This window comes from Castanea sativa, chromosome 8 (genome assembly GCF_040712315.1).
Source record: "Castanea sativa cultivar Marrone di Chiusa Pesio chromosome 8, ASM4071231v1".
NCBI classification, from domain to species: domain Eukaryota; kingdom Viridiplantae; phylum Streptophyta; class Magnoliopsida; order Fagales; family Fagaceae; genus Castanea; species Castanea sativa.
This window is the reverse complement of record NC_134020.1, coordinates 8,184,325-8,196,824: the sequence shown is the minus strand read 5'-3', so window position 1 is coordinate 8,196,824 and position 12,500 is coordinate 8,184,325. Positions and strand designations below refer to the sequence as shown.

The following is a 12,500-nucleotide window of genomic DNA, read 5'->3' as shown; positions in this document are numbered from 1 at the left end:
CCCCTCCTTCCCTATTTGATGTTTCACACCTGAAAGACATACTTTTGAAACAACAGAGAATTGTTAGAAATAATTCCTCACAACACTCCCTCACGTGTTTGCACTCAAATTATGTCACTCCCACTCGTGTTTCACTCTTAAATTGGCTTTTTCCCGATAACAGTCTCACACTCTCTTGCCTTTTTCCACTCGTAACTTCGCCTTTTCAGTTCTTCATTAAACTAATATACTTGATCAAGAAATTCAACTTGTAGTGTAAAAACAAATACCAACGGTAAGAAAATATGACAGAAACACTAAATCAAAGGAAGAGGACAAAAGAAAACGATATTCTGGTCTGAGAGAATTGAAACTACAAACAAATATTTTTTTTTGGGAACTGGGTGCACGATTTTAACATAATGCAATTCAATAAAAAAATAAAAAATAAAAATAAGAACGATGAATGAAGAACACAAAAGAAACTAGATAGGATGATAACAAGAAACAAAAGATAAAGGGATAGGGAATTGATTTTAGAACCTGGCTCTGATACCAAATGATGCGAACCTCAATCGACACGCTTTGAGACCAAACAAAAATATTGGAATACTTGCCCAAGAAAGCTAAAATTCAGATTTTTGATAGAAACCCTGACCCAACGTTTATAATCGAAACGCGAACCAAAGGTATAAGTTGACCTTGACCCAATGAATATAAAAAATCACGAACCAGAGGTATAAAGTTTGAACGCCACAAGGAAGAATCCTTGATAAGTTCACAGTTCTTGAAGAACCAAAAAAGAGCAAAGCCTCACCTTTTCTAAATTTTATTCAATAATATTCTTCAAAAACGTTTACAGACTTCAGGGCCTATTTAAGGGCTCCATAAAACTTGACAGACATGAAAATATATTCTAAAATAACTCCTAATTGATACCTTACCATACCAGGAATCAAATTTGATCTAAAAAGCATTAAATGCACCCAAAAACAAGGAAAATACCTAAAAAAACGTACTAAATAATAAAACCCTAAATAAAAGTTGATTTGGTCTGAAATTAGTAGATCCAAAATAGGAAAAAATTTGCCTTCACTGATATAGAGCTGAAAAGTCAATCCGCCATTAATTCATGCCATAAATCACTCGCAATTAAGCCAGATCAGCCCTAAATAGCTTGAATTAAATTTATTTCGTTTTCAGCTTCCTTTGGGCCAAGCTTGGAATGTCCTGCGTTAGAATCAGCACAAATCTCTTGAATCAGCCCATTAAGTGCTTCTTTGATCTTCTTGGATTTTGCTTTTGTAATAGGCCCAACTGGAACATGCAATAGATCCTAGAATGCTTGTTGATTCTCATCATTTCCCCTCTCTTCAAAAGGATTCGTCCTCGAATCGTCACCTACATCAAAAGGAGAAATATCAGAAACATTAACTGTAGCACTAATGTTATACTTACCTGGAAGATCCAACTTGTATGCATTATCATTGATTCTCTCAAGGATTTGAAATGGACCATCCCCTCTTGGATGCAGCTTAGCCCGCCTACGAGCTGGAAATCTTTCTTTTCTCATATTCACCCAAACCCAATCACCTGGTTCAAAGAGGGCTTGTCGACGACCCTTGTTGGCTTTGGTCGCATATTGCTCATTTTTCTTCTTTATATGTTGCCGTACACTTTCATGGAGTTTCTTCACCATCTGAACCTTCTTTTCACCATACAAACACTTCATTTCATTAATTGGTAAAGGTAGCAAATCCAAAGGAGCTAGTGGATGAAAACCATAAACAATCTTAAATGGCGAAAATTTAGTAGTAGAATGAACACTCTGATTATATGCAAACTCAATGAATGGCAAACGATCCTCCCAAATTTTCAAGTTCTTCAGAATTATAGTACACAATTCCTCAACTTGACTTTGAAGTTCCTTTGCCTCCTCTGGATTACTCCTATAGGCTGGTCGGTTTGGAATTGTCGCACCTGGCTCAAAATCAATTTGATGCTCTATTCCTCTAATAGGTGGCAACCCACTAGGAACATCATTCGGAAACACGTCCTCAAATTCCTGCAACACAGACACAACAACACTTTGCAAAGATTCGTCAAGTTCGTTAGTATTAAAACACACCTCTTTGTACAAAAGTACAAATATAGGCTGGTTTGTATAAAAAACACTCAAAGTATGTTTTAGTAAAATTGGAATCAAGTGATTGCAGAAATTATTGGACTAATTCTGCAAGGCTCAACTGATCGAAAATTAGATTCGATTGATTGAGAATCGTGTAGATTTAATTTTCTGCAGAATTTCCAATTCAACCTAATCCTGTTTGATGTGTAGGGTTTTATTTTTTACTTCACATATAAAAAGAAAAACCCTAGCTACGTTTTAGAGATCTAGAGGTGTTTACCTTCGAACACACTAAGGGGTTATCAAGATCAAGATTCATGCCAAGAACTTGGTGATCGCATCAGTTGCTTCATAAAGAACTTAAAAAAGATCTAAAACCTTTAAGTGGAGTCTCAAAGTCACAAGTAGGAGAACTTGTGGTTGTAGTGGATTAAAGAAAGAAGTAGTCCGTGGACTCGGAGTTGTCAGTGGTCATGGTAATAAGTTTTCTACTCGAAATAGCAATAGGATGTTAGTGGTCTAAGTTCTATTGTACAAATTTCAATTCTTTCATATTGGATATGTTTTGCCTTGAGGATAGCTGGGTTAAATCCTTCCCAAGTTTTTTACCGGTTTGGTTTTCCTGGGTTATCATATCATTGGGTTCTTTATAATTCCGCATTATTTACATGATATGATTTTATTATGTTAACCTAGATCCGTGAAATTTATCTAAGTAATCACTTGGCTAAATAACTAAATTAAACAACTTGTGCTATCAGAGCGGGTTAGCTCTTGTTTTAAGTTATTATACCTAAAAGTGATCCTTGATCCCTGTTATCATGGATAATTTGAAGTGTCTTTCTGCTCATGTTTGTGATGATTTGAATAAAAAGGACACTATTGTTTCTATTGATCTTTTTGATGCTTGTGAAACTCTTTGTAAGAAATTATCTAAATCTTTGAAAATTGCTAAGAAATTTAAAGAAGAGTAAAAATTGGCTAATCTTGAAAAAGAGGAATTGATTGTGAGATTAGATGGATCTAATATAAAGAATGATTTTTGAGAAATCAAATTTCCTCTCAAGATGAAAAGATGAAAAGTTTGGGACAAGAGTTAGTTGAGTCTAAAGCTAAACTTGAAAAGCTAACTAGTGCCAAGCCTACTGTTGATAACAGAAGTGTTTCTGTTTCTCTTAAGCCTAAAGTTGAAAATTTTTATATCCCTCATTTCAAGAGGAATAATAAAGAAAATGTTTAATTTGCTAGGTTAGACAAAGGTAAAATTTCTGATATAGACGTTGAAGTTTATAAACCTAAGTCTAAACCTACTGCTAGTGTGCAAAAGAAATCTGTTTTTGTGCCTACCTGTCACCTTTGTGGTGTTGTTGGTCATATTAGACCAAATTGTTCTTTGTTGAGGCAAAAACCAAAATTTGAGACTAGATTTGCTATTATGAATACTGATGTTCCTAAATTTGTTCCTGTTTGTCACTTTTATGGTGTCTCCGGTCACATTTGTCCTAATTGTCATAAATTGAAATTTAAACATTCTGTATTCAATCTAGGATATGTGATGATATTTCTCCGGCCATAAGTCCAAATAAATTGTTTCATATGCTTTTGAAAAATTTAAGCTTGTTGGCTTGCGAAAGGAAATTGCATGATTTTAGTCTTTCTCAGAAGATTGGTGTAACCCCTCAAATACACTCTGCTTCTCATGGATTTTCACCTACAAAGCCAAAGGCTCGTGCTATATGGGTGAGAAAAGACTTACTAAGGTGAGTGTTGTTTACTTGTCCCTAATTTAATTCTTTCAATTATTTGTGGACTTCAAAATGTGTTTAATGTTTGAGTTTTGGAGACAAAAAGGTTGAAAATATTGTTCTTGGAAGATCTGAGTTTAATTCATGTGTATTTAAAAAAATTTTAATCTCATACTCATGCATTTCATTCATGAAATATTGTGTTTTGAGGAGTTTTTGCATAAAATTGCTCTGGTTTTCAAAATTTTGAGTTTTCCAAATTTTCGATCGATCGAAGCTGTTTTTCGACCAATTGAAATTGCAACAAAATTTTTGGTTTAAATTTGTCTGGCTCGATTGATTGAATTTAATTTTCGATCGTTCGAAGCTAAATTTTGACCGTTCGAAATTCGGTCAATAAGTGTTTTTAAAAAATGAACTTTTCTCACATGTTCTTCATTTTATTCAAACTATTCAAAAACTTTTCTTACACTTTTCTTCAATCGATCCAATGTCAGCCTATTTTGTCGTTTTCTTCCACAAACCTGTCAAGGGTTTTTGTCATCAAGCTTAAGTAAGTCTCTTTTACCCTTTCTTTTTGATGAGGACACAATTTACTGTTTAATTGTTGTAATTTATTATTTTTGGTATTTTTATGTAAAAACGTTATTTTAGGTTTAGGTGATTTAATTCCTTGTTTTTAGGTGCATTTAATGCTTTTTAGGTCAAATTTGATTCCAAATATGGTAAGGTATCAATTAGGAGTTATTTTAGAATATATTTTCTTGTCTGTCAAGTTTCATGGAGCCCTTAAATAGGCCTTATGCTTGTAAACGTTTTTCATAGATTATTATTGAATAAAATTCAGAAAAGGTGAGGCTTTGCTCTCTTTTGGTTCTTCAAGAACTGTGAACTTATCAAGGATTCTTCCTTGTGGCGTTCAAACTTTATACCTTTGGTTCGTGATTCTTTATAATCATTGGGTCAAGGTCAACTTATACCTTTGGTTCGCGTTTCTCTTATAAACGTTGGGTCAGGGTTTCTATCATAAATCTGATTTTTAGCTTTCCTGGGTTAAATATTCCAATATTTTTGTTGGGTCTCAAAGCGTGTCGATTGAGGTTCGCATCATTTGGTATCAGAGCACAGGTTCTAAAATCAGTTTTCTATCCTTTTATCTTTTATTTCCTGTTATCATCCAAAAAAAAAGTGAAAAAAAAAAGAAAAAAAAAACTTGAAAAAAAAAAAAAGAAAAAAAAAAGATGGTAATTATTGAGAACATTGTGGAAGATTCAATTGAGGTTAATTATGAGGATGAGTCCACAACTCACAATCCTCTAGTCTCAATTGATTTGTTGAAGATGACTATTCAATTTGTTGATTTTCTTGGAGTAGAAAATTTTAATTTTATTATCAATCCTTTGTTGATTGATGTTGCAAATAAATTGAAAGTAGATGAGAAGAAATTTTCTGCTACACTTTATGAAGGATTCAAGTTTCATAACAGGATCAAGTCATTAAAGCATTCGAAGTATTTGTTTATTTGGAGTGGAAGATTTCAGATTTCAAAGATGAACTCGAGGACGAGTTTGTTTCAAGTGGAGGGGTCTGATGAGGACACAATTTACTGTTTAATTGTTGTAATTTATTATTTTTGGTATTTTTATGTAAAAACGTTATTTTAGGTTTAGGTGATTTAATTCCTTGTTTTTAGGTGCATTTAATGCTTTTTAGGTCAAATTTGATTCCAGATATGGTAAGGTATCAATTAGGAGTTATTTTAGAATATATTTTCTTGTCTGTCAAGTTTCATGGAGCCCTTAAATAGGCCTTATGCTTGTAAACGTTTTTCATAGATTATTATTGAATAAAATTCAGAAAAGGTGAGGCTTTGCTCTCTTTTGGTTCTTCAAGAACTGTGAACTTATCAAGGATTCTTCCTTGTGGCGTTCAAACTTTATACCTTTGGTTCGTGATTCTTTATAATCATTGGGTCAAGGTCAACTTATACCTTTGGTTCGCGTTTCTCTTATAAACGTTGGGTCAGGGTTTCTATCATAAATCTGATTTTTAGCTTTCCTGGGTTAAATATTCCAATATTTTTGTTGGGTCTCAAAGCGTGTCGATTGAGGTTCGCATCACTTTTTCGATCAAGTCATAAATCAATGGGTTTTTGTTCTTAGATGATATTATCATGATCCTCATGCATTGATTTGAATATTTTTGTGATTTGAGGAAAATTGAAATTTCTAGGGCTTGGAATTTTGAGAAATTGGGGATTTTTTTCAATTGGGCTAGAAATAATGAAATTGACTTGTGTTATTGATTGATTGTGACATTATATGATGTTTTCTAACTAGTGTAATAATTAATTGATCAATTTGGTTTAATTTTTGAAATAGGGATTTTCAGAATTTGGGGTTTTTGGTATAAAACTTTGTATTCAAGTCAATTGATGGTTTATGAAGTAAAATTGAACAAATTTCAATGCATTAGTGCATGAATCATATTTGCATTCATTACATAGATTATTATTTGCTGAGATTTTTGTGCTCTAACCCTCTCTAATGCGGTCTGCCCTTGGTTTTTGTCTTTGTTTTTGTTTTTGTCTTTCCTTTCCAACCCTTAGCATCATGGTTAGGAAGACTAGAGCCAAGAAAACCACCACCCCCTCTACCCCTATGTTTGAGAGTGATAGGTTTAGAACCAAGAAAAACCAAGAAACCTATGAGATGCTTAATATCTTTAGGTTGGTATGGGTTGAGCGTAAGGTCATTCTAGCTAAGCTTAATGGGGAGATTAGGAGGAACTTTGAGAGTAGGGGTTGGTTACCTCTTTTAGATGTAGAGCATCCTCCTCCTGTTGCTTTGATTAAAGACTACTATTCGAACCTCTCTGTCCATTCTGATGATTCCAACATTCAGTTTGTGAAGAGTTGGATAAGGGGTAAACAGTATGTCATTACACCTCAGGTAGTGGCCTCTACTCTTGGTGTACCTTTGGTACAGCAACCCATGTATCCTTACACTGAGTCTCCTTCCCTTGATGACATTATGTCATTGCTCACTAGTACTTCCATTAGATGGGGTACTAATCCTCGAATCACTTCTCATAAGCTTACCGTGCTCAATTATCTGTTTTTCTGGATTTTTTGTCATTCCATTTGGCCTATCTCTCATTTACACACTATTCCTCTTAAGAGATGTGCGTTTTTGTATGCTCTCATCACTGATGCTCCTATTAGTTTTCCTTATCTTTTTATCAGCTTTTTAGTTGAGGTTCATAGGAGTAGTGATAAAACTCATGGTCTTTTCTTTTCGGTTTTTATCCATAGGATTTTGTTAGACTTAGGTTTATAGGACTTTCCTACATCCGAGCCTGTTCATATTATAGCTCCCATAGGTTCCACCTTCCTTAGGCAAAGAGTGGCTCAAATGAAAGCTAGCTATAATCGCACTAAAGTCGAGTCTTCTATAGGTGATGCATCTAGGCCTCCTCCTTCAGGCGATCCTACTATTGAGGAGTATGTGGATCCTACCGCCGTTGTTGATCCTCCACCTTCTTCATTGAGCGATTTCTCTATTGGAAGTATGCTGGATACTGTCATGACGGAAATAGGTGCCTAGGATCTACTTAAGGATAGTGTGTGCTAGGTTGGATAATTGATTGATTGGTGTTATTGTTGCTTTCATATGCCTCTTATATCTACAACTGAATTCATAGACAGGTTAGGGGTTGTTTGGTTTGTAGATGACTCAAAACTCAGTTCTTAAAACTCAATTCTCATAATTTAAACTTCTAGCTCATATCTCATATCTCATTCTCTATTTTTCTCTTAACTCACTCCTCAATGTGTTTGGCTCAAATATATGGTTTTATTTTTCACTTTAAAACTCAAATTTAACTCAAAAGTTTTGGAGCCCACAAATCAAAATGGTAACAGTGTCAGAAGAGTCCACACTCGCGAAATTTTCTCTCTTCCCACTCCTCTTTCATTTTTCTCTTTGAAATTGAAATCTTCCTTTTTACCGCTGTTCATTTGCTCTATTTATTTTTTTCCACAAATTCAGATCTTGTTTGCTAATAATCCATCTAGATTCATATAAGGATCCGGAGGTTTTAGTCTAAGGTAAAGAATAAAATAAAGAATAAAGAAAAAAACTCTTTTTTTTTTTTTCATTGAAAGTGAAAGATTGATTTGATTATCAATCAATTTCTAAAAAACGAAAGGATTACTAACAATTTGCGAGACGCTCCCACTAAAGTGCATATCCATGTGGATATCAAATATATCATGCGGATTTATGTTACAATACGACTATTCTAATCTAAATAAAATAGAAAGGGTTTGAATGAAATCATAAGAATATGTATGATGTATACTTTATTTGCTTGGGATTGTAGTTCAATTGGTCAGAGCACCGCCCTGTCAAGGCGGAAGCTGCGGGTTCGAGCCCCGTCAGTCCCGACGGATCCAAATACAATAAAAAAAAATACATCAATTCATCTCTTCGTTTTCTTTGAAAGGGAGAACAAATAGCAGAATTTCATTCCCCTTGGGAATGCTCTCTTATTTTATTTATTTATTTTTTCCTTTCACATTTCTCATCAAAGAAATATGGGAATTCCCATTTATTCAATTTCTCTTTCCCTACATCTTAGATCCAAACCCACCATAGCCGCATCAGAAATCCAAACCCCACACCCATAACCACATCTCAAAAATGCAAACCCCACAACCACATCTCAAGTCCGAACTCCATGCCCACAAATCAAATCAGAAGCTTGAAATCACCATTAAAATACCATACCAACCCAAATAAATCCCACAAATACTAAACCAAATAAACCCATAGAAAGCACCAGAAAAACCCACAAAAAGAACCATAGATCTTGAAAGAAGAAATAATGAAAGAGAGAAATAAATAAGACGAAGTTGAGAAAAGAAATGGGTGAAGAAAAAAAGAAAGAGAAATGATGAGAATCAACAAGCATTCAAGGATCCATTGCATGTTCCAGTTGGGCCTATTACAAGAGCAAGATCCAAGAAGATCCAAGAAGCACTTAATGGGCTGATTCAAGAGATTTGGGCTGATTCTAATGCAGGACATTCCAAACTTGGCCCAAAGGAAGACGAAAGTGTAATAAATTTAATTCAAGCTACTTAGGGCTGATCTAGCTTAATTAGGAGTGATTTATGGCATGAATTAATGGCTGGTTGACTTTCCAGCTCTATATCAGTTAAGGCAGATTTTTTCCTATTTTGGATCTGCTAATTTCAGACCAAATCAACTTTTATTTAGGGTTTTACTATTTAGTACGTTTTTTAGATATTTTCCTTGTTTTTAGGTGCATTTAATGCTTTTTAGGTCAAACTTGATTCATGATATGGTAAGGTATCAATTAGGAGTTATTTTAGAATATATTTTCATCTCTGTCAAGTTTTATGGAGCCCTTAAATAGGCCCTGAAGTCTGTAAACGTTTTTGAAGAATATTATTGAATAAAATTCAGAAAAGGTGAGGCTTTGCTCTTTTTTGGTTCTTCAAGAACTGTGAACTTATCAAGGATTCTTCCTTGTGGCGTTCAAACTTTATACCTCTGGTTCGTGATTCTTTATAATCATTGGGTCAAAGTCAACTTATACCTTTGGTTCGCGTTTCGATTATAAACGTTGGGTCAAGGTTTCTATCATAAATCTGAATTTTAGCTTTCCTGGGTTAAATATTCCAATATTTTTGTTGGGTCTCAAAACGTGTCGATTGAGGTTCGCATCATTTGGTATCAGAGCACAGGTTCTAAAATCAGTTTTCTATCCCTTTATCTTTTGTTTCCTGTTATCATCCTATCCTGTTTCTTTTGTGTTCTTCATTCATCGTTCTTATTTTTTTTGTTTTTGTTGAAGTGCACTAGGTTAAAATCGTGCACCTAGTTCCCCAAAAAAAAAAAAAAAAAAAAAAAAAAAACTGAAAGGAAATAGCAAAAAAAAAAAAAAAAAAAAAAATTTTGTTTGTAGTTTCAGTTCTCTCAGACCAAAATATAGTTTTCTTTTGATTTGGTATTTCTGTCATATTTTCTTGCCAATGGTATTTGTTTTAACACTACAAGTTGAATTTCTTGATCAAGTTTATTAGTTCATTGCAAAACTGAAAAGGCGAAGCTACGAGTGGAAAAAGGCAAGAGAGTGTGAGACTAATATCGGGAAAAAGCCAATTTAAGAGTGAAACACGAGTGGGAGTGACATAATTTGAGTGCAAACACGTGAGGGAGTGTTGTGAGGAATTATTTCTAACAATTCTCTGTTGTTTCAAAAATATGTCTTTCAGGTGTGAAACATCGAATTGGGAAGGAGGGGAGGAGGAGTCCATCATTTTACAGGCTATGCAACAACAATTTGAACGCATGAACGTGGTGTTTAATGAGATTCGGGATCGGATGGATAGGCAAGACACTGTTATTGCTACTTTGCGTGAGGAGCGTCCCCAAAGAGGCCCTAATGGTAGAAGGCAAGAAAGGCGTTCTCGCATGAATGACTCTGATGACTACCACGAGGATGAGTTTGAATATGAAGAAGATCAATCTTCATTGAACAATGAGGGCAGGTTTGTGCCAAGGAGAGAAAGGCGTGGTAGAGGTTTCCGAAGAGATCCAAGATGGCAAGATGGGACTGACAGGAACCTAGGAAACATAAAAATGAAGATACCCACATTCCAAGGGAAAAATGATCCAGAAGCATACTTGGAGTGGGAGAACAAGGTGGAGTTAATCTTTTAGTGCCACAACTACTCCGAGGAGAAAAAGGTAAAAGTCGCTGTCATTGAGTTTACTGACTATGCTATTATATGGTGGGATCAACTTGTGATGAACAGAAGGAGAAACCATGAGAGACCTATTGAGAGTTGGGAGGAAATGAAGGCAATCATGAGGATGCGGTTTGTTCCTAGTCAATACTATAGGGACTTGTATCAGAAATTACAGAGTTTTACTCAAGGCTATAGGAGCGTGGATGACTACCACAAGGAGATGGAGATTGCCATGATTCGGGCAAATGTAGAGGAGGATAGAGAAGCTGATGAGGACACAATTTACTGTTTAATTGTTGTAATTTATTGTTTTTGGTATTTTTATGTAAAAACGTTATTTTAGGTTTAGGTGATTTAATTCCTTGTTTTTAGGTGCATTTAATGCTTTTTAGGTCAAATTTGATTCCAGATATGGTAAGGTATCAATTAGGAGTTATTTTAGAATATATTTTCTTGTCTGTCAAGTTTCATGGAGCCCTTAAATAGGCCTTATGCTTGTAAACGTTTTTTATAGATTATTATTGAATTAAATTCAGAAAAGGTGAGGCTTTGCTCTCTTTTGGTTCTTCAAGAACTGTGAACTTATCAAGGATTCTTCCTTGTGGCGTTCAAACTTTATACCTTTGGTTCGTGATTCTTTATAATCATTGGGTCAAGGTCAACTTATACCTTTGGTTCGCGTTTCTTTTATAAACGTTGGGTCAGGGTTTCTATCATAAATCTGATTTTTAGCTTTCCTGGGTTAAATATTCCAATATTTTTGTTGGGTCTCAAAGCGTGTCGATTGAGGTTCGCATCATTTGGTATTGAATATTCCAATATTTTTGTTGGGTCTCAAAGCGTGTCGATTGAGGTTCGCATCAGAAGCTACCATGGCAAGGTTTTTGAATGGGCTGAATCGTGACATTGCCAACGTGGTGGAGTTGCAGCACTACGTGGAGTTGGAGGACATGGTGCACATGGCAATAAAGGTGGAACAACAACTTAAAAGGAAAGGAACTCGATCATTTCAAAATCTTTGCTCTTCTACTTCATGGAGGCCAAATGGGAGGAAAGACGAAGGGGCTATTTTCAAGTCCAAATCCGAACCACAAAAAAGGAGAGATGAAGCTCCCAGTGTCAACAAAGGTAAAAATGAATCCCAGACTCGTAATCGTGATATTAAGTGTTTTCGTTGTTTGAGAGTAGGTCATATTGCTTCACAATGCCCAAATAAGAGGACCATGATCGCACGTATTGATGGAGAGGTGGAAACTGAAAGCGAGGAAGATGATGACCAGATTCCATCACTTGAGGATGCTTGTGATGATGAAGTGGAGTATCCAGTGGAGGGTGAGTCGCTTGTTGCAAGGCGTGCTTTAAGTGCTCAAGTCAAAGAGGATGACATGGAACAACAAAGGGAGAACATTTTTCACACTAGATGCCACGTCAACAACAAGGTATGTAGTATGATTATAGATGGGGGGAGCTGTACTAATGTGGCTAGCACTACTTTAGTCGAAAAATTGAATTTACCAACCTTGAAACACCCTAGACCATATAAGTTGCAGTGGTTGAATGATTGTGGAGAAGTTAAGGTATATAAGAAAGTACTGGTTTCTTTTTCAATTGGGAGGTACAAGGATGAAGTACTTTGTGATGTTGTTCCAATGCAAGCAGGTCACATTTTATTGGGCAGGCCATGGCAGTTTGACAGGAGAGTCAATCATGATGGGGTCAAGAATAGGTATTCTTTTATTAAAGATAATAAAACCATTACTCTTGTACCGTTGACTCCGAGACAAGTGTATGAAGATCAAGTGAAATTGAAAAGAGAAAATGACTTGAAAAATAGTGAGATTGAGAATGCAAAAAGAGAGGATGAGAA

At 35.2% G+C, this 12,500-nt stretch overlaps 1 protein-coding gene and 1 non-coding gene across 2 annotated transcripts in view; both read left to right on the top strand.

The window, feature by feature from the left end:
- The first annotated feature begins 6,464 nt into the window (after positions 1-6,464).
- Positions 6,465-12,500, top strand: part of LOC142605815 (uncharacterized) — a 25,207-nt gene continuing 19,171 nt past the window's right edge. The window contains exons 1-5 of the mRNA XM_075777252.1: positions 6,465-6,918; positions 7,225-7,433; positions 8,236-8,289; positions 10,605-10,891; positions 11,493-12,327. Coding sequence (XP_075633367.1) covers positions 6,465-6,918; positions 7,225-7,433; positions 8,236-8,289; positions 10,605-10,891; positions 11,493-12,327 — 1,839 coding nt within the window. The remainder of the gene's footprint in view (positions 6,919-7,224; positions 7,434-8,235; positions 8,290-10,604; positions 10,892-11,492; positions 12,328-12,500) is intronic.
- Positions 8,226-8,299, top strand: TRNAD-GUC (transfer RNA aspartic acid (anticodon GUC)). Its single transcript has one exon. It is a non-coding gene; the product is annotated as a tRNA-Asp (tRNA).